Raw genomic sequence first — 22,755 nt, 5'->3', positions numbered from 1 at the left:
AGAATGCATATGATTTAAGATAAAGGCACATGGTAATGATTCGTGCCATAAATCGAGAATATAAAGTTTAGCCTGTGATATTTTTATTGATTTCAATTATTGTTCTATTTTTATATTATATTTTTTATCGCTCTATATATATTTTTTGCCTCGATTTATTTTTTGCATTATTTGTGTAATATATGTATGAAACGTTTATGGTGTGCAATTTATTTATTATTCCTCATCACTATTGTATAAGTATCATATTTATATATATTTATTTTTTATTGAATTACAAGAGTTATAGGAGAAGCCATACCTAGGCCTAGAAAGATTTATGAGACTGAATACTATTAGAAAACCACGACCTAATTATATAATTATATCAAATCTCATGCTTTACCGACTGATGCCAAGCAGGAGGCTAATCGTTATTTAAATATAAAGAATAACGTGACAAACTAAATAAAAAATCAAATACATTCCAAAACTGTCAATTACATGTGATGACTTCCCAAATACAATTGACTATTCTCATCTACATCTGACATTCTCTCAGTTACAAGTGACTATTCTCAAATACAATTTACTTTCTCAAATTAACTTGATACTTTGTCAAATAAAATTGGAAAATGTGTAATTTTGTTCATTACTCACCCGATTCTTGTCACGACTGCGACTGCGCAGAAACCCGGGTATCCGGATGGCACCAATCGGTATCCTCCGCTTGCCGTCCTCCTTCACCGCCTCCTCCAGAGCCTTCTTCTTTTTCTCCACCTCCCCTCCACCGCCTCCACCCCCCACCACCTTGTTCTCCTCGTTGAGCATCTTGACGCGCTCCTCGTCCTCGATCTCCAGTTTGTCGCCCGACTTGAGGATCTCCTCGCTGCCTCCGTTCTCCATGGGGGGCGGTGACGTCACTTCGATCTTGGCCGGACTGCCTTCGACCGCCAGCTCCACCTTGTTTTCCGTCACAGTACTCATCCTGCATCGAAACAGAAGAGTAAATGTAACTGTTGGAACAGAAATGTATTTGAAAATTGAACAAAAAGAGTAAAAAGAAATTGAGCAACAAGTTTACGCAAAATTGGTAAAACACCTGTTGATATTTTGGAACCTTTTCATAATTGAGAAAACTGTTCACCTTCCGGTTGTCGCGCCCTACTCAATCACACGAGTAGTCGCGTGTTGTATTTTGTACAACATCCAATTTTTTCCAAGTGTTATGTAGGCTACTCTGTTTACTGTTAAAACATATTAATTAATAATTTATTGTATAATTACTTTTTCCATCTTCTTGGATTATTTTACGCCTAAGAACATTTGGATGATTACCATTTCATATCATAGCCCAATAAGGTACATCAAGCAAAGCCATCAATTCTATCTTTTGCACTGTCGCAACTAAATGGCACCCAAAGACTGAACTATTGCTCGGTTGATATTACAACTCAGTGGAGTGATGGGGAAAAGTTTTGGAATGCATAGGTGACTCATTCACTGATACTACCCCATTCAATAGTTTTGTGCAGAAAAAAATGACTCTGTTGTACGTTTTACAACAGCACGACTGCCGGGAGATTAAACTATTTATCTACTAGTGAATTCAAATGTAGGAAATTATGGTTCTGTGATTGAGATACTCAATAAACTGGAATTGTCAATATATGATCAATTTTCTCAATAATTATAATGTACAAAAAATTCAATTGAGCAAAATACATATGAGAAAATAGTACAAAGACGTCAATCCTTGTTGAAACAATTTGATATTGAAGGAGAATACTTTTAGTGATTATTGTTTAAACCACTTGTTTATTGTATTACTGAAAAATAAGTACTGGCTGTTACACTATCACGTAATCCTTAGCGACAAAATCAAAACATAGTGAAGAGGTTGAGGTAGAGTGTAACAGAGAAGGAATCTAAAATCTCTGATTCCTTCTAACTTCTACCCTACCTTCGCCACTCAACTATATTCTGATACATTTGAATACATGCATAACTTTCAGCTACCTTTTCCGCTACCATTGCTGCTCCACCAAGTTTTAACCCTCACTAAGTGGTATTGAACATCATAAGCAATATTTGTTAAAACTAGAATAGTGGAAACATTATCAACTTTTGATGACTGATACCAGAGAAGTCGAGGGTTTAGCTCGCCAATACTTAAATATAAAATCGGTCAAACATTTTTCTCAATATCTCAACAAACTACACCACAGTAGTAATGACAACTAAAAGATATCAAGATAAGTCAACTACTGGTGTAACAAACATTACCTAAAATCAGATTGGATCAACTATAATGGAACAACTCGATGTCTATCCCAACAAATTAATCATTCCGGAATGGAATGTTCCAAAATTTTCCCCCATATTGCAAAAAACTTGACAACCTGACAATTATTCGATAACAAAATAAGGCATTCCTCTCAAAGAAATGAACACTGCAATATGGAATTTGCCAAAAATATATTCCCTACTATCCCAGATAAAAACACAGTTAATATGACAAATTGAGATGAAATTTTCCCCGTAACAAATTAAACTCTCCAATATGGAATGTACCAAACATTTACCCAAATTTTTCAATGACAACAACCATCAAAATTGAACAATCGAAAATTATTGTATCGAATTGAACAGTATGTTTCCTAAAATAGATCAGTAACATTCAAACAGTATAACACAATCACTGGATAAATTAGTCAATAGACAGTCTTAGCAAAGAATTGAAAATATCAATATGGAATGTACCAAACTTTTACCCCTTATCTCAACAATAATCAACAACAAAATAAATAACTATTGAATATCAAAATGAGTTAACAAAACTACTGACACATAAGGTACAGTATCTAATACGGATTAGTCCAACTATGATCTGGTGACAATTTGAGATGAAATGTGGGTTAGAGGGACAGATTCATGTTGCACACTACAAAGTCCACAGGCCAAGGTAATGGGACTCAAAATCCCGGTAATGATGCCGGATGGTGGGGGGGAGGTGTTGGTAGGGCTGTAACTGAAGCTGGTAACCATAGCAACGAAGGGTAGACGACCCCAATGCTACCAACTGCACAAATAGATCTACACACATTGATCTCACCAACTACCGTCTGCGAATTCATACCGTCCCTAGTGACTCAATCAATTCATGAATAAACAATAATTGACTGTGTGATTTCACGCAAGCGCATCGAACTGACTTCTTCATCTTTCAATAAAGTATTCAGTAACACGATTTGAAGTTGTTAGCTTCACTGTAACACTTTTTTGTTAAAACACCATAAAAATTCCCAAGAACCCTTTATTTTATTGTAATAAAATGAAGGGTAAGTGACTTGATAATTTTTTAAATATTTTAATAATCAGTAGCCCTAAAAAGACGAGTTATCACTTTTTTGTTATACAAACAAGATGCTAGTTCTATCAATCTATATTATTTTACTCACTCAATTTTTAGTAAAAAAAGTGGTGGAGACTATTTTAAAACTTCTTGAAGCCAGTCGCGATTTAGGGGGGGGGGGCGGCCGCCACCACCGCCCCCCCCCCTTGACCAGGGATTTTTTTATGGGGTCGTTTGCTAGTGTAATTTATACCTAAATCTTTTGAATAACTCGTATTGTTAAACAATAGGAATACTGCAAATAATAGAAATTGTATTAATTGCCGAACTGTTTAATAAAATATTAGACACCTTACAAAACGGCCAAACTACTCAACTTAAAGGCCTTCTCACACCGAGTTCGCGACGTTCTTCTGAGAATCACTCGCTCAGCAATTTTTCACAAACGTCCGCAATATTACCATACAAATGAAAAAATTTTAACGTGCCTCCAGTAAAATGATCCCAAAATGGCTTTGCACAACCTTAAAATCACTTAACCTTACATTATTAACCTTCCTTGCCCCCCCACAAAAAATGCTATATTCGCCACTGATCTGAACTTGAAAAAAAAATTATTATTTATAATTAAAAAAACTATTCGGTAAGTATTCTATTCCAATTTTGGCTGGTGTGGAAAGGCCTTAAATAACAGTGAATTTTAGTGCTCAAATGCTTGAAACATGAGTTTTAATAAAAATAATGCCCTCTCGTACCCCCTTCTCCAGGTGGAAGTAACCCCCTGGACCCCCCCTGCTGTTGGACTACCGCCCCCCTTACAACTATCACAATGCTGTCACAATCACTTATTTATTGAATAATTAATTATTTATTCATCATTTACAATCAACTTGAGTACAAAGAAACAGACTACAGTCCAAAACTTTTTTCATAAAATAAATTGTCCAAATAAAGGTTATGTGCGACTTCAATTCTTCACTTACTTCCACATTGAAACAAAACACAAACACTTGAAACAATTAATTTTGAATTTAGAAAGATTAAGATCCGAATTGATAACAAAATTCCTTTCACTTAGCACTCAAAACTGTAAAATAAATACTGTATAATTACTGAGATTGTTTGCTTTAGAAATTGATTGAGAGCAATTGTGAATTTCAAAATCATTTTCCGGTGGTTTGGATCCCACCTAAAAGTGTACGTCAATTCATCTCCCATGATCATCCCTACAATACCTAGGCACAAGCCTAAGATTCATGTGGTCGTCATCCGCAGCGAAAATATAAACTATATCCAAAAGCTCTGAAAAACTTATTTTTTTCAACGAGTGTTTGGAAAAAAAGCTAAGCTATAATATGTACCGGTAACTTTCGTTTCTTTTGTTAGCAATTGAGTTTAATATCTATAAACCAAGACTGACATAAAAGCAAAAATAGTTGCTGCAAACAGATGCTATTATGCTCTGACCCAATATTTGAGATCCAAAACCCTGCCCAGGTAAGTAAAAATACAAATAATACACCGTGATTCAAAAAGAATACCACAACTTTGAAAATCTGTATTTGATCAAGGAAACATAATAGAAACTTGGGTTGTAAATCAAAATGAAGAGTATTAAAATAAGTTTTTCCCCACTAGAAAACAAGTTCACAAATGTTCAATGTGACCCCCTCCAGACATGATGAGTGCCAATGGGGTGGTGCTACAAATAAGGAACTAAAAACAACTTTAGAGCTTCCTCGAATCGATGACAGATAGTGTTCCACTCTCCGTTTATTCTTTGCAGAGTTATCAATTTTCAAAGTTGTGGTATTCTTTTTGAATCACGGTGTATATGAAACAGTCATATAGCCAATTGTGTTGTATGGAGCAGAGACATGGGTTTTGACAAGGAAGGATGAAGATCTATGAAATATTTGGGAGTGGAAGGGTTTGAGAAAGATATTTGGCCCTGTATATGTTAATGGTGAATGGCGAATACAATCGAATCAAGAGCTACGTGATCTGTACCAGAAATGTCAAATTGTTGACGAGATAAAACTGAGGCGTTTGAGTTGGCTGGGACACGTTGAGAGGTTGAGTGATTCAAGAGTTGTAAAAAAGGTCTTCAGAAACAACCCAGGAGGGAGAAGGCTGAGAGGACGTCCGAGAAAGCGTTGGCTGGAGGATGTGGAGGACGACATTAGGAAGCTGGGTGTCAGGGGATGGAGACGTAAGGCTGCCGATAGAGACGAATGGAGAGGCTTTCTGAAGGAGGTCAAGGCTCTGAATGAGCTGTAGCACGAAGGAGTAAGTAAGTATTTATAAACCACATCAAACTCATCAATAAATTAACAATTGAGAATAAAAACCTCAGATCCGCTTTTCATCCTCAGTCCAGTTAAGAGTTGAGATATCAAGAATTAAGACTGTGCAAAGGCGAAAATAAACTTTTTACTCGTGATATTTTTCAAAGGTTTTTGATTTGTATATCATCAAGCTATCAAAATGAAAAAGTTTTCTCAGGAAAAATTTTTTTTCTGATTATTACTTTTTGAGATATGAGCGCCTAAAGCTTAAATTTTTGGGACAGAACATTTCAAATTCGGTAAGAGAAAAATTCATGAGATGATATTGATCTAGTAAAACAAAAATTTTCTGGAAATATTAATTTTCAAGATAGTTATTGAATTTACTGAAAATAACCAAAAATAACTTTTCGTTGAGTAATTTTTGGTAAATTGGATAACTTTTTCAAAAATTGATATTTTCAGAAAATTTTAGTTTTACTAGATGAACAATACCATGAGGAATCCATCCTCTACATCTCATGGATTTATATCGTACCGAATTTGAAATGTTCTGTCCCAAAAATTCAAACTCCTGTCGCTCATATCTCAATAAGTAATGATCGGAAAAAAATGTTTTCCTGAGGAAACTTTTTCATTTTGATAGTTTAATGATATACAAATCGAAAAGCTTAGAAAATATGACGAGTAGAAAGTTTATTTTTAGCCTTTGCACAGCCTTAAGATATTCCTCTACTACGTAAGGGAAGTAAGAGCTATGAATAGAAATAAGAGAAGTAAGAAATGGTTGAACAAGCATGAGAAGTTGAAATTCCTTCCATTGACATTGTATAGAGGCAGGTACAATCCTATCATGAGATAGCCTATATTTAGTGAAGCACGAGTACCGGGAAGGAAGTCTCTCTACTCAGAGATTGATAAATTACGTCGGCTTCAATTAAAAATAACAGCCTTGCTCTCTCAAATGTCGCCTCAAGAGATAAACGTGGTGAATGAATGTAGAGCTCCGTAGCTACACCTACGTAGGTGTAGCTCCACTTCATTCATTAGGCTATTACCCAACTACATGTTTTAAAGGCTTATTATACACTTTGGTTGTTGGTTATTTCAAATTAATTGTTCCTAGATGATTTCTGTTCACATCCTAGATGTTATTCACTATATAATTCAAATAACAATAAAGTAGATGGATTATATTAAGTTGGTTATCAGAGGAAATAATGCAGAATGATGAGCAATTAGTGAATTTTAACGATGAAATCGATGCTATCTTATTGATTGAATTCTCTCAAGTCGCAGGCCATTCCCTCAAGTCCGACTAGAATTCCAACTTGTTGGGCCACTAGTAGAACTACACCACACTCACTCTTCGACTAGTTCTCCAACTTCAGTCTAGTCGATGAAAAACAAAGGTTAGTCGGATGTTCGGACCTTCGTATTAGACCTCCAGCTAATCCACCTCATCAAACTGAAATTCCAATATCTGACCAGGCTTTTAACAATCCTATTTACGATCCGAAGTCGGATTCAACATTTTATGCTGGACCACAAGTTAGACAACAAATCGGATAGTGAATTCCCGTGTTTACTCAAATCCCATGGCTATCGGCATGACAATAGCTATCTGCTCTGCCATTGGTGAGCTTCTGATTGGTTGATTCTGTATAACTCAACTCCCATTGGCTGATGTCATGACAACGCGAACGCTACTCTCTCATTGGCTGACTGGTGATTGGTCATATTCTCTCTTTGTTCATTGACATGACGACTGGATTACTGTTCTTCGATTGGTTAGCTTATATGATTGGTTCAAAGTCAAACATGGAGAGAAGAATACTTATAAGGAAAAGAATACTAAATTATTTTGTCTCATTAATTTATATGATGGAATTCAGCTAACTACAGCTACAGCAGCTACAGCTCAACTCTCATTGGTATTGGTTGAATTTCCTTTCACTGTTGAAATCTATAATATAATAAAAGAAAGAATTGGCTTATACACTTACGGTATAGGAAATTTACGAATGACACATCATCACGTCTCAACTACTGGACTGATTAACTTGAAATTTTGCATATTGATTCCGAGGATGGTTATAGGTCTTTTTTGAACTCTTCAAGATTTCAGTAGGTCAAGTTTTCAGTTTGTCAAGTTCATTCTTAGACCCTTGCGGAGCACTGGTTACCTGCTGCTAGTTACAAGTAAAGAGCAGCTCTCTTATTTGTTAAATTATGATTTATTGAATCTCTATTACACATATCTCTTTGGCTGTTGTCATAACAACGCAATCGCTCCTCTCTCATTGGTTGACTTGTGATTTAAGATTTTGTTAATTATCCTTTCTCCATTTGCCAACTCTATAACAATTACATTCACTCATCCTCCATTTTACCCTCAACTTCGTCATTTAAAAATTTCATTCTATAGTACTATAGAGATCAAAAATAGATGTAAATGAGCAATTAGTGAAACAAAGCACTTCGACACTGTCATGTAATTAAACAGCAATAGATTTCTAATCTGCTGGCATCTGGATGAACAACATAACTTGAAAACATTGAAGTATAAAATAGTCTATGGAATGATGATTACTTATTTATTACAAAACAAGGAAGACTACAGGACTACAGGCATTAAACTCAAAAGAATCTTCACTACATAATGATGATGATGATGATGGTAATGATGATGGCAATGATGATGATGATGATGATGATGATATGATGATGATGATGATGATGATAGCAAGGACGAGGCGATGCGATTCAGAACGATTGAGTTTTAAAAGTGAATGAACTGCCAATTGGACACGCTTACTTTAGTGTTTTACGCTTCATTTTCCAAATTGAAATTGTTCACGGAACAGCTCAGAATAGGTCTGGAATTTGTACACAATAAAAAAAAGCTTGCACGAGGCTGCTGTATGTGTAAAAAGCATGAATGTCAGAGAATGCTACGAGTACACAGCTCAGTCCACACCACATTCTTCATATTGCATTCATGCGTAAATTAAGAATTGATTGATAATCTTCTTATAGAGAATTACTTTTTACTAGGCTAATTAACCAGTTTGTAATCTTTCCAAACTGGTGATTACCTTATACATTGATTCAATAATGAAATTATTGTGAATTCTGAATTCGACATTTCAAGGTTTTCTATTTTTGAGCACAAATCATTCAATTTAAATTAATAATGAGACTGTACAACTCATGTATTCATTTTAGCATATAAGGTTTTCTATTTTTGAATGAAAAAGCCACAGTCCACACCACATTCTCCAGATTGCATGCGTAATTCAAGAATAATTATTAGTTGATAATCGTCTTCTATAAAGGATTACTTTGAACTAACTTAACCAGTTTGTAATCTTTTCAAACTGGGGGATTACCTTATACAGTAATTCGATAATGAAACCTTTCTGAATTCGACATTTTCAGGTTCTCTATTTTTGAGTATAAATCGTTCAATTTAAATTAATAATGTGAATGTATAACTCATTTATTCAGCATTTTAAGGTTTTCTACTTTTGAGCATAGGCTAAATTAATCACTCCATTCAAAATAATGTGACAGTATAACCCACGTATTTGGACGGTTGCATGATATTTTTATACAAATGGACATTTTGGGCTTGTTATGCCTTTCCAAAAATTGTTCAATAATTTATTGTTTACAGCCATAATGTAGTTAAATCATCCCTCTCACTCATTACCCACGCACAAGCTTCTAAGGCCTTATGTGGGCATCACCCTCAGTATTAACTGCATTCTGGATAAACTACATTCTGAAAATCCGAAGTCTTCCTCTTTTCAATATCTTATCATTTTATGTTGTGCATGTTATTTTTTATTTTTATATCGTAAATAGCTTTGCAAAAGCTAACAACAAATGATTGTTCAAATAATGTTTGCAAGAAACTGAAATATTTCTAGCTATAGGAATATGCCTAACTAGGCACATTGTGAATATTAGCAGAAATCAAGAAGAGGAGCTGAAAATCAAAATTTCTAGCTATAGGCCTAGCTAGGCATATTTTGAATTAGCAGAAATCAGAAAGGGAAGTTCGGTTTCAAATCTTAATGAAATAAACAGAAGCTCCTACAAACACTTTTCTATTCTTTGCTGAGGGTTATGCGACTTTAGACTTTTGCCAGAGACAACACTGATACAACAGCTTAATAAAACAATATAAAACTTGTAGTATACCCATTTTATTAGAATATTTAAAAATGTTTAAAACATTAGAACTATAAAATATTTTAATAAAAAGGGTACTACAAGTTTTATTAATTTGAATAAAGTAGCCCATATAAGTGAAGTGATTTTAAGTGAAGACAACTGATACTTCGATATCTTTTCTCTATGCTCTTGTGTAGGTTTAGCAAGGTCTAGCCAATTTGTATAAAATCATTTGTAGAAAGTCATTGCTACAGTTTTTACCTCAAGAAGTTCATTCCCAACATACAACCTTTCATTCCTGTTTTTACCATCCTTTTAGAACCATGGAGTAAATACCAAACAGTATGGCATGTAGTGAGAATAAAATTAAGTTGAATGCATTACACATGTACTTGTAGAGTATTGATCTTGTGACAGGGATGGGAGAGGCATTTAATGAAGACTTGTTGCGTCATTTGATGAAAAACAAAGATTACTTTGGGAAGTGAGAATGTCGTGCAAGGGCGTGGATAAGCGGCTTACTATAGAGTGACACACACTGGCGGCAATGGGAAACATCACAGTATGTTGACAGTTCAAAGTTAGTCTTACTATGTATTTTAGCTAGAGAAATAAACAGTGCAAAGTAAAGAAAAAAGCTGAGAATGGATGGACTTACAGATAAAATTTGTTTGCAAAGTGAACTCTGATAAATTGACCACGTTTTGTTTACTGATCATTCTAAAAACAGACTAGATTGAACGTTCAAAAGACTAAATAACTGAAGAGTTTATTGGAAGAAATTAATAGTAGATTAATCATGTGTAGAGTTTATTCAAAGAAATAGCCGACATTGACAAAAGTTAACAAGTGCTTGGTGAAAGATAATTTATTTTTAGACAACCAGAATACAGGAATATCATAGACATTAGATCCGACTGAATAACACAAATGAGAGAAACTCATTAAATTTCCCTTTCCCCTATTTGCAATGTACAGAGTGATTATAAAAGGACTTTACAACTTTAAAAGCACATAAATATCTATTGAAATTACTTCGAACCAAGGGACTTTTTACTTTTTTCCCTCAAGGGACTCCCCACCAACAAAAGCCATACGAATTTACTTTTACTTCGAATCAGAATAACACCCACACCTTAAACTTGAAGTGTTTTGTAACAAAATGACACCTTTCTCAATTCTGTAAGTAATTTCAATAAATATTTATGTGCTTTCAAAGTTGTCCTTTTATAATCACCCTGTATAATCCACAACAACACACATTTATTATTTCTGAAATCTCAATTTATCAAATAATTACTCTCCATTAGAACTAAAATACATGAACGGGGAGTGAATAAAATCCTGTTTTAATCAACATATTTTTTATTCAATGTAAAATAAATCTTTGTCCTCTATAGAGACCGTACTAAAGCCTGATTAACATTGGAATGCTCTTCTTGTCTATCACTAAACAATTCTCTATCCTTTTCCAACTACACACCGTTGTAAAATTGTTTGTAGACTATATACAAATACTGTATAATGATCTACCGGAATATTTAATGTCAATTATAAAAACTATTATCATTATTAACAAATAATATTAGATCAGATATACCGGGACAACTTGAATTACAGCTATCTACCATAGAAGGCTGTAAAAAAGAAAAATTGACAACAATGCCTACCTATCATTTCCACTAACTTTAAAACATGAATTTGACTGTAGATCCACGTTTTTCTTTCACACCATCATAAATCTTTGGAACATTCTTGTGAAGACATCAGATCATTAAAGAGTTCGATTGTATGTTTATTTCAGAGTTAGAAAACGGGACGAATCTCGATTGTTGTAGTCTGGGTGAGCTGGTCTGCTGGTCGTTAGTTGGAAAACATCCTTATTAGGCCAAACAAGTTTTTTGGGGCTCAAGATGTCTGGGCATTGTTGCCCATATGTGAGACGTGTAGGTGGTCACACTAGTGGACTAGTGGTTCAGTCAGTCCTGGCCCAGTCTTGTGGTATGGGCGTACACTTTAGATAATTACACTGATAAAAAAGTCAAAAAAAAGACAGTAATGAATGAAGATGGGAGACAGTGTGAGAGAAGATGTGAGAGAAAGAGACAGTGAGTGTGAGAGAAAATGTGAATGAAGATGGGAGACAGTGTGAGAGAAGATGTGAGTGTGATGTGAGAGAGAGACAGTGAGTGCGAGAGAAAATGTGAATGAAGATGGGAGAGTGTGAGAGTGAGAGTGTGAATGTGTGAATAAGCAAGTGGGAAGAGAATAGACAATGTGAGAGCAAGATTGTTATTAGAGGAGCGGTGATTATGATTTATAGAGAATAATTATTCATATTCGGAAGCTTAGCGAATGAAGTGAGATGGTGAACTGGGGAAAAAACACTCGAATAAAACTTGGAGTGGAGTTCAGATGGTCAACTATGAATATTCAGATTATAGGATTACTAGGAGTTCAAACTTAACTATGATTGACTAGATTCAAAATTTCAGTTCATTCGAATAATAAAGAGCTATACCTGGTTTTAGAAAATGGTAGGATTCAAGTCGGAAATCGACTAAAAGTGAGATATTTTCTAGTATGATTTACTAGATTCAAAACTATAGTTCATTCGGATAATAGAGAACTATACCTGGTTTTAGATAATGTGGGATTCAAGTAGGAAATTGACTGAATGGGATACTGTATTTTCAAAGATATTTAATAATATACCTACTAGATTCAAAACTACAGTTCACTCGGATATGAATAATACAGGACTACAACTGTTTTAGAAAATGTGAGGATTTAAGTAGAAAATTGACTAAAAGTGGTATATTTTCTAGTACCTATGATCTAAAAGATTCAAAACTACAGTTCATTCGGATAATACAGAACTACACCTGGTTTCAGAAAATGTGCGGATCCAAGAAGGGAATTGACAAAATGTGGGAAATTTTCAAGATGTGGCGAGGACGAAGTCCTCACTCCGCATAAAGACGAACGCACACAGCAACAGACAGACGGCTGTGTGCCTTGCAACATTCAAATACCAGAGAAAGGATTTATTCTCAGTCTGTCTGCATTATTTGCTTTAAGAAGGATATTTACATTTAATTTCAAAAAGAATAAGCTTGTAGGTGTCATCAACATAATGTGATCTGAGAAATATATCTTGTTTAATTCGGCCTCTTCTTCTTTATTATTTTGATAATTGAAACCAATTCAAACCAATCCAAACAAATTGAGAAAAATTAGGCTAATGATTTAACCTCAATTTATTGAGAATACATTACACTAATACATCATACATTAAATTCTAACTTACTTACATACATTTATTCTAATTAACATACTAGGAATAACTATAAAACTATTATAACTCTAAAACTCCATCCACACTCAGTGCCGGTTGCACAAAAGCCGATTAAATTTTAATCGTGATTAATTTCACGAGAACCAATCACAGAAGTTTTCTTTTCGAAAAAGCCTCTTATGATTGGTTCTCGTGAAATTAATCACGATTAAAAATGAACCGGATTTTGTGCAACCGGGCCTCAGTCATTAGATTTTAAACTGTGAAGATAGAAGACAGAAGATTTATGATGAAAGGTCATCAGTAGATGTTTCTACAATAATACCACTCAAAAACATTATGTTAAATCTAACATGAACAGTTGTGGGCTATAATCCATGTTGTTCCCATACCTGTATGCATTTTTTGTAAATAAATAAACAAATCATTGATCTGCGCGGGTGGGCTCTAAACCCTAACCCCCAATCCCAATGTTGGTGCCACCATGTGGCCAATGAAGGTTGAAAGCTATAGTAAATTCTCTATCAAACCATCAGCGTTGATCCAATGGGAAGCATTCATGTTATTCATGCTGACAGATTCTAGTGAAACCCTCTACACCATATGGTTATCGACAAGGATGTTTAAGACACAGGGATTGACAGGGCTCATTCAATGGACAACGGTCAGGGCTTAAGTAGGGATTAACTCAGAAATCCCCAACGAACATCGATAAATACTGCCACTCTTATGTTTTCAACTTGGGAAGGAATGCGGAATGTTTATTCTAAATATAGGCCGGCTCGCTCATCCACAAAAAATGACACGTGTTGTTGAAATCCTCAAAAGGATGGAATTCCTTTCAGGATGCCAGGCTTTAGTAAAACTCAATTCCAACTGTCATCATTCCTTATGGATAACATCCATGCTTCCCCTATTCACCCAATGCTGACAGATTAAAGCGAATCTCACAAGTTATAATTTAGACCTCTCAACTCGGATCTATATTGTGATTCACTTTAAAATGTCAGTATTCCGTATGGATAGCATCAATGCTCCCCAATCAAAAAGTGCTGACAGTTTGGAGTGAATCTAATTTAGTTTTCTCAAGTCGGATCTAGGAAGTCGATGAGATATAGCTGTTAGCGTACATCTATTTATGGTATAAATAGTTCAGTAAAAAATAGAATCCATTTACTAGCACACTCGATTGGAGCTTTTGTCATAATCCTTTGAAATTGATTGCTGTTGGTACAAGAAGTAGTGGAAAATCTGACTAAATAAAATATAAAATTGAAGATTGACGGATTTTATCAAGATGAAACAGAAGAGAAATTACTAGACAATCAACTATATCAATATGAACATGAAAATCAATGAAAAAGTATTATTTTTGAAGTTTAATTAAATTTTAATCATAATTTAGTAAATGACTTTGTAGTTTGATGTTTATATTTGAGATGATTTGACAACTACTGGCGGAAAGTGATATATTTATTTAAAAAGTGAAACGAAATATGATAATTAAATAACAAAATAAGAACAATTGAATCGGCCTGAAGAGAAAGGGAACATGTCAAAAATCAGAATTTTTCAGGGGAGAGAAAAAACTGAATGCAGATAAAAGTATTGATAATATCAAGATTGTTTTTTGTCATTAGGGTGCAAACTCTTTTAAGACAACAATTTTAATCCAGTATAAGCACTAATATAAGATTCACCCCTTAAAATTGAGTTTTTCTGTTAACTTCCTTTTACTCATGATGATATTATAAATTATCACTCTTCAACTTTTACAATAAACACCTCAACCGAAAGCAATCTAACCTCAAAGCAACGCGTGAATCAAAGGTAACCTAACAATAGCATAAAAATTACAACTGACAAACAGCTCGTTTTCGAATGTTCGGCGTTGAAAGGAAACATGTGTGTCTTTACTAGTTTCCTTACACTCCAGTACAGCAAAAATACTATATCTGTTTCTCGTATAAAGAGAATGCTGACATGTTCCCTTTCAACTCCAATCGATGTATCCCACAGTAAACAACTCATTTCAACCATAAGAAAATGAAAATTTTTGACATGTTCCCTTTCTCCTCAGGCCGATTCAATTAAGTTTTGTTTACATTCGAAAATCAGTCATAAATTAAAATTAAAGCTACGTTTACACCAAAGTTATTAACAAAATGGTTTATTTTTCATCCTTATAGATTCTATTAGATTAAAAGGAGCTTCCCAAAAAACATATGCACATCATGTGTATGATAAGTTAAGTTCAATATAATAGAATCTATAAGGACGGGAAAATAAACATTTTGTTAATAACTTTGGTGTAAACGTAGCTTAAGAACAGTCGATTAAAAATTAGATTTTGAACGATAAAATTTAAATAAAGTGAATGATACAGTGGAGGAGAATAATGGTGAATATACTGTAGTAGAATATAGTAAAATCCACTATTGAATGAATTTCATTCACTTTTGAAATCAATAAATCCGTATTCAATGGCTCTTGAGATAGGCTGCTTTTCACGTTATATTTAAATCCTACAACAGCAATATTGATAAAGGGAACTAGCTATTACACAATATTGATGTATTAGGCTAATAATATAACTCAACTAAAGAGAAACGATGAAGGGAGAGATTTCTCTATTATTATTCTATGTTTTTTCACCTGGTTGCACAAACGTTTTTTTAAACTTTTAATCCCGATTAACTGCCAGGAGAGCCAATCAGACAAGCCATCTTTTCAGAAAAACCTTCTCTGATTGGTTCTCATAGAATTCAATCATGATTAAAATTTAACAGGCTTTTGTGCAACCTACTTATTTTCCTTGGTAGATAAACCTACACTCAACTAATCCAATTCGTGGATTCAAATCTTCGAAATGGATCTCAACCCAAGTGGGTTCTCAGCTCAGCTCAAAGATTTCAAACTCACAATTCAATTCAATTCAATTTATTTGCCATATATACAAGATTTATACAATTACAAATTCACATAATAATTGGGTACATCCTACAGAAATTCAGAATATACTCTATTCTAGAAATAATAAAAATAAATTAGTTATAACATAACTGAAATCCCAGTTGTACTCATTTTACCGGCAATAATTGCTAGCAGAGACACGTGTCTGATCGCTAGCAATGAGTTCAGTTCAAATCACTGAAAGATTTTTTTTTTGACTGAAACACAAAAAAAGAACTTTGTTGAAATTCACAAAATCACAATATTATTTTAGGTATTCACCAAATCAATCTATTATGTATAATTTTATGACTAAGTTAATTTTATCATTCATCACAACGCAATCCTTTTCTCAAATAAAACAGTAGAGTAGTTGGACGAGGGGTTTCTCAGGTGGAAGGGAAAGACTTCGCCAGACGCATGGTGAGTCACCAAGTAGAAAAACCCCTAGGCTCACCAGGCTGGGATCAATAAGCAGTGTACTTGTTCAGCACTTCCTTTTTAATGACAGTATTGATTTTAGTTATTGCACTTCGTTCGTTGCCAGCTAAAAGATGAATAGCAGTGCGTCTAGCAAAACATATTCTTTATTCATGAATACTTCAGGGTTATGCAGTCTTTAATTATGTAGTCATCAATTAATCACAAAAATTCTTGAATCTTGAAGTAACTTTTCTCATTCTAATTCAAGGTATTCTCATAATTTGTTATACAGATTGAGTTATATGTATAGCAACCCTTCAATAAGTTGAAGACTGTTGTAGATAATTATAATACTGTAACTTTCAGGATAAGTTATTGGTCGAGACCTTTTGACGTAAAACTGTATTTCAATCCCTCATAAGGGGGTGACTTAGGGGTTGTAACTCAAATATTTCAAATGTAAACACCCATTGTGTAGTACATCATTTCAAAGGCCTTTTCTAAGCAAGGAAAATTGAAGTTTTAGTTTTCACTTGAGACTTCAATTAGCCGCCATTTTAGATACAAGTATCATAGAACATTTCTATTGATGTCATTTTTCTTGATTTGAAAAGGCTTTTGAAATGATGTACCACACAATGGGTGTTTACATTTGAAATATTTGAGTTACAATCCCTCATTTCTTTAATAACTAAAACTTCAATTAGCCGCCATTCTGGATACAGATATCATAGAACATTTTTATTGATGCCATCTTTCTTGCCTTTAAAAGACCCTGGAAATGATGTACCACACAATGGATGTTTACATTTGAAATATTCTAGTTACAACCCCTAAGTCACCCCCTTATGAGGGGTTGAAATTCAGTTGTACCTCAAAAGGTAGAGTATTTGACCAATAACTTATCCTGAAAGTTACAGTATTATACCTACAACAGTCTCCAATTTATTGAAGGGTTCCCATACATATGACTCTGTATGTCTATTGTCATTGTTGTTTGAGCGTCAACAACTTCCGACGTCGACAACCACAGGCATTATTGTCGGGTGACATTCATATTGTTCAAATTCCAAATGTGCTGAAAACAGCTGATTTCGTTATTTGTGTTTATTACCATCAAAACATTTCGAATAATATCAACATATTATTGCCATTTCAAAGTAGGAACTTTATCTCCCCCTTTTAAACATAATTAAACAGAACCTTTTAGTTTATTTAGACAAATTGAAATCTAGTCTATCTGAGATCCTCTTCCTGTCGTGGTCGACGACGACATTTAAGCACAAACTAAAACCCACCTTCACTTGGATCACATCATAAAGTTCTTGTTGATTTAAAGATGTTAAACAATAATGATGTTTTAATTCAGTTTAAAGTGAATTTCAGAACAGCATCCACGGAATATATAGACACTCAATACTCTAACTCTCTTTTTATATATGTTTTAACAATAATTCGAATGTAACAATATAGAATGTTAAAAAGGATGCTACATTCTGCACTCTCTAGCTCTATCTTCTCAAACTTGAATATCAGCAAAAGTAGCACGAACAAAGACTGAACAAAACTGGAATCCTAGAGACAAAGAACCGCACGTAGCTTGCACAGGATGAGAAATCTTCTTCAGAGGAATTTTTCAGTCCTTCCACCACGTGGAAAATATCCCGGGAATCATCCGAATGGAAGACGCAAGGTTCTTAGATACGGCGATCAGGGTAATGATCGGTAAAATAAAATTACGGTAATATCGGAATGTCTGCCGAGCCATTAGGCCTACAATTGCCGCGACTCTGTGGTTTTGGTTTCTCAGATTCACTTTAAACTGTCAGAGTTCTTTATAGAGTAACATCTAAGCTTTCCATTAAACCAATGCTGAAACTCACTTTAGTGGTGATGCGTCGGCGGTAGGGACTTGAACTTAGATGAGATCCACCTGAAACTGTCAGCATTGATTTAATGAGAAGCATTAATGTTATCCATTAGGAACACTGACAGTTTAGAGAGAATCTCAGAACAGCATCCACAGAGTACAGTATAGTCACTCAATACTCTAACTCTTTTTACTTTACTCTTCTATCTGTACTTTATCATATTATATACGTATATATCCACAATATATCCTACTCTCCTTCACCACTATACCCCTCTGCTTTCGTCATGTCCAATATATCTCCTCAGTCACGTCTCAGGTCCTCAGTTTTCTTCTTTCCGTTCGCATATTGAACTATCTCAGAGACATTGATCTCGATTCAGTACATAGTTCGGTCGGGTTGAAGGGAATTTCTTATGGTGTCCAGTCGAGTTATCTAGAGATGAAACGATTTTCTTCGTAATTCCGGTTCTGTCATCAGTGACAAGTTCTTGAGAAAACACTGTCATGATTTTAAATTTTTCGCATTTTTCTGTTCGGTGATGATTGGTTTTTCAAATTATTAAACCAGAAATACATAGAGATGAAATAGTTTTAATTGAAAATCCAGTAATGTCACCAGTAACTTGTTCGAATTCTTGTGACAATACTATCATGCTCTTATACTATCATGAGATGGTAGTTAGTGATAATGGCTAAGGGTGAATTACTGTGGTCCTTAGTTGGCCAATCCAAAAGAAGATAATGAACTAGGAGTATTGGAGGCGAAAGCGGGAGACCAACGTAAATAATAATAAAGATGACGTTGATGATAATTATGATAATGGTTAATGGTGAATTACTGTGGTTCTTAGTTAGGCAATCCAGAAGAAGAAGAAGAAGAAAGCAACAATGCTTTTGTAAAGAAATATATCGAGAGAATGACTGAACTTTATTTTGAGTGCATCAGTGATAACTTGGATCGATATTAAAATATCGATTGTATGGATCTTTAGTATATTTTATTTCAGTTTTAGGCTGGGCGTACACTGGTTAGGCTAGGCACACACCAGTTAGTCAAGACAAGACAAGACATGATCAGACACGTTCAGTCACAATACTTCACATAGGCCTACTTGCTTATGAAGACATGTCTAATTGCAATGACTAATCAGTGTGAGTTGCGTCATAAGCAACAATGTGAAGTATTGAGACTAAACGTGTCTGATTATGTCTTGTCTTGTCTTGACTAACTGGTGTGTGCCTAGCCTAATATTTACCTTCTCTGTTTTTGATTTTGTCTACTGTAAAGATTCATTGACCGAGCGAAGTGTGGTCTAAGATTCAAGTCGACGGTTTGGCATTTCTCTTAATGTTTAAATGTTTATATGTTGCGCTTTTACGGCGAAACGCGGTAATAGATTTTCATGGAATTTGACAGGTATGTTCCTTTTTTAATTGCGCGTCGACGTATGTACAAGGTTTTTGGAAATTTTGCATTTCAAGGATAATATAAAAGGAAAAAGGAGCCTCCTTCATACGCCAATATTAGAGTAAAAATCAAACTATAGAATTATTCATCATAAATCAGCTGACAAGTGATTATACAGATGTGTGGAGAAGCCAGTCTATTTCTGTATTTCCATAAGGTCTATAGATTCAATCCGGTACTTGTGGATAAGTATACTGCGTGAGGTCTACTGTTCACAGAACTACTAGTATAAGAATACAGTACAATATATCTACACAGGATGTTCAAGTCAAGAGGGATTTTTCATGTCAAAACCATAAGATTTTGTCAGTTGTGTTCGTAGCAAAAAAAATTGATCATACTTTGTAGTGGTTTTGAATCATTTACAAATTACGTTTAGTAGAAGTAGATGAAGAATTCTCTCAATTTGGAAATCTGTATTTGACGAACGTAAATCAACAATTACTCGATTATAATTATAATAGAAATTTGTTTGTGTTTTATTTGACTTTTCTATCAATCAATAAAAATTCAAAATCAGAATTATATAGTGTATTCCAGTTATTTATTTTTGAAGTGAAAATTGTTGAGATGTGAACTCAACCCTACTTTGAACATTTCGACAAAATTTAGGAACAGAAGAAGTTTCGGGCTAGCAACTGCTTTTTCATTCCGATATTGTAATTATTCAATTGTGATTGGAGATTGTAATTTATCCAATGAATGAATGAATTTACAATATTTTGATAAGCACTAAAAATAATAAGATTGCACGAAGAAGCCTCTCTGTTCCACCCAAAACTACAAAAAGTTACTTCCATTCATGAAATATTGTTAGACATGACTACAGTTGTCATGAATAATTCGAACACTGAAAACCTCAACTCAACACCCTTCCCATGCCACTAAAATGCGTGGTCCTTTTGAATAAATTATTTGATGTAACTGTACCGGTATTGTCGAAAGGTAGCGCACTTTCGAGTTTTTATTGGATTACTAATAGGCCGACATTTCAAAATTCACATGCCACCGAGAGGTGACTCATAATAATAAGCATGGGGTTGGTAGAAGGAGAGAGAGAAAGATAGTTAGAGGGGGGAGAGAGTGTGTGTAAAAATCATCTCCTCTCATGTGGAACTAAACTCCCTGACAGGCAGGTGAGAGAGAGAGTTTCGATGCACCAAAATAACAGAAACGATCTAAGAGAGGAAGAGAGTATGAGAGAGAAAGAGAGATGACCATATTTTTATTACACTTTTGATTCATAGCCTCATAGTGAACTGGTATGCATTGCTACCATTATAGAATTGACGACCGACCCCTCCACTCGAAGTAGTAAAGTATATACTATTGGATAATAGCTTGGCCCTCTTGTGCCAAACGAATGTACAAATCACCCATCTACTATTTTGAACACTACTCACGTTCGATGACAGGAAATGCTGTATCATGTTAACGTCTTAGAACTTTTGCACTGAGTTAATCAACTGCAAGATGCAAGCTGAGTGCAGTATGTCAATTATTATGATATTCTGGCTCATGTCTAAGGCTCAACTCACACTTACGCGACTCACGTCGAGAAGAGACTCGACTCTAGTCGAGAGCATGTGTTTTCAAATGGTGACAGTCGCGGAGACTAGAATCGACTGGTCTGAGTGTCACCATTTGAAAACGGATAACGGATTTGTGAATTGCGTTTTCAGTTCATCATTAAGCAAGATATTGCAAATATGTTAAGAATTTATTAAGCAGTCAATAACAATTTAATATAGTATTCCAAAGTTTTGTCTTTTACAAACGAGATAGCATCTTCGATGAAATATATAGATGGCTAGTTAGATCTGGTGATCTTATAATTTAAAAGTTCAGTTCAATCAAGAAATAATTTTGATGATGCTAATAAATCCAATGAAGGACCAAACAAAAACATCAATATTTATCAAGTTTATTATAAACCACTTCAGAACGAAATTGGAAAAGAACATAATTCTGATATAAGTTAATGAAAAAAAAAATTCTGCAAAATGTTTCAAATAATTAATAAGATGTCTGGTCATGTTTGAATGTACCGAGTGTTTCAAAAAGAATGACCCAATTTTAAACAGTTATATTCATTTTTTAAAATGTTGTACACAAACCAATTTTACATAAAATCACTCACAGAAGTATCAAGTTCATGATGATATATTAGTCTATAAGATTAGTGTTATATGTGCCCTCCTATTGAGGCTCGGACGACATCTAGACGGTAGCCAAATTCATCCCAGACTGTTCGCAAGATGTCTGTCTTCTCGGACTGTAGCTACTGCATCAGTTATCCTGCTTTTTATAGCTCCTCAATATCAAGTTCTAATAGAGGAACAACGTTAAAGATCGTGTCTATATTCCTCCCTTAGCACTTGATATTGAGGAGCTAAAACCAGGATAACTAATATAACTAATAACTAATAACTAAACAGTAGCTACAGTCCGATAAGACATTTTGCGAACAGTCTGGGATGAATTTGGCTACCGTCTAGATGTCGTCCGAGCCTCAAAATGAGGGCACAAAGAACACTTATAGTACATCATCATAAACTTGATACTTCTGTGAGTAATGTGATGTAAAATTGGTTTGTGTAGATCATTTTTTTAAGTAAATATATTTTTAAGTAAACACCCGGGATTTTAAAATGTTCTATTTATAGTAGTTAAGTTTCACAAGTGATCTATTCTATTATAGTAGTTAAGTTTCACAAGTTGTAATCTGTTGGAAGAGATAATAATAATAATAATTTTATTAATGGAGATAACAGGATAAACCCATTTTGCATCCTTCACACAATACAATATTTTCAACACATTATACAATTTGAAATACAAGAACATAAAAAAATGAATAAATATACAATTAATATGGAAGAATACAAATAATCATTGAAGTAATTGTAAACAATAATAATTGATTATAAGAATAAT

General features: G+C 34.3%; 1 protein-coding gene across 1 annotated transcript in view; it reads right to left on the bottom strand.

The window, feature by feature from the left end:
- Window positions 1-2,846, bottom strand: part of LOC111043568 (neurotactin) — a 67,365-nt gene extending 64,519 nt beyond the window's left edge. Inside the window, exons 1-2 of the mRNA XM_039424743.1 lie at window positions 2,828-2,846; window positions 640-967 (exon numbers count right to left, since the gene is read on the bottom strand). Of these exons, the coding sequence (XP_039280677.1) occupies window positions 640-966 (327 nt within the window). The 5' untranslated portion in view covers window position 967; window positions 2,828-2,846. The remainder of the gene's footprint in view (window positions 1-639; window positions 968-2,827) is intronic.
- Window positions 2,847-22,755: the final 19,909 nt, after the last annotated feature.

Source organism: Nilaparvata lugens, chromosome 3 (assembly GCF_014356525.2).
Source record: "Nilaparvata lugens isolate BPH chromosome 3, ASM1435652v1, whole genome shotgun sequence".
Classification (NCBI taxonomy): Eukaryota; Metazoa; Arthropoda; class Insecta; order Hemiptera; family Delphacidae; genus Nilaparvata; species Nilaparvata lugens.
The sequence above is the reverse complement of the archived record's forward strand: the minus strand, read 5'-3'. Positions and strand labels throughout refer to the sequence as shown.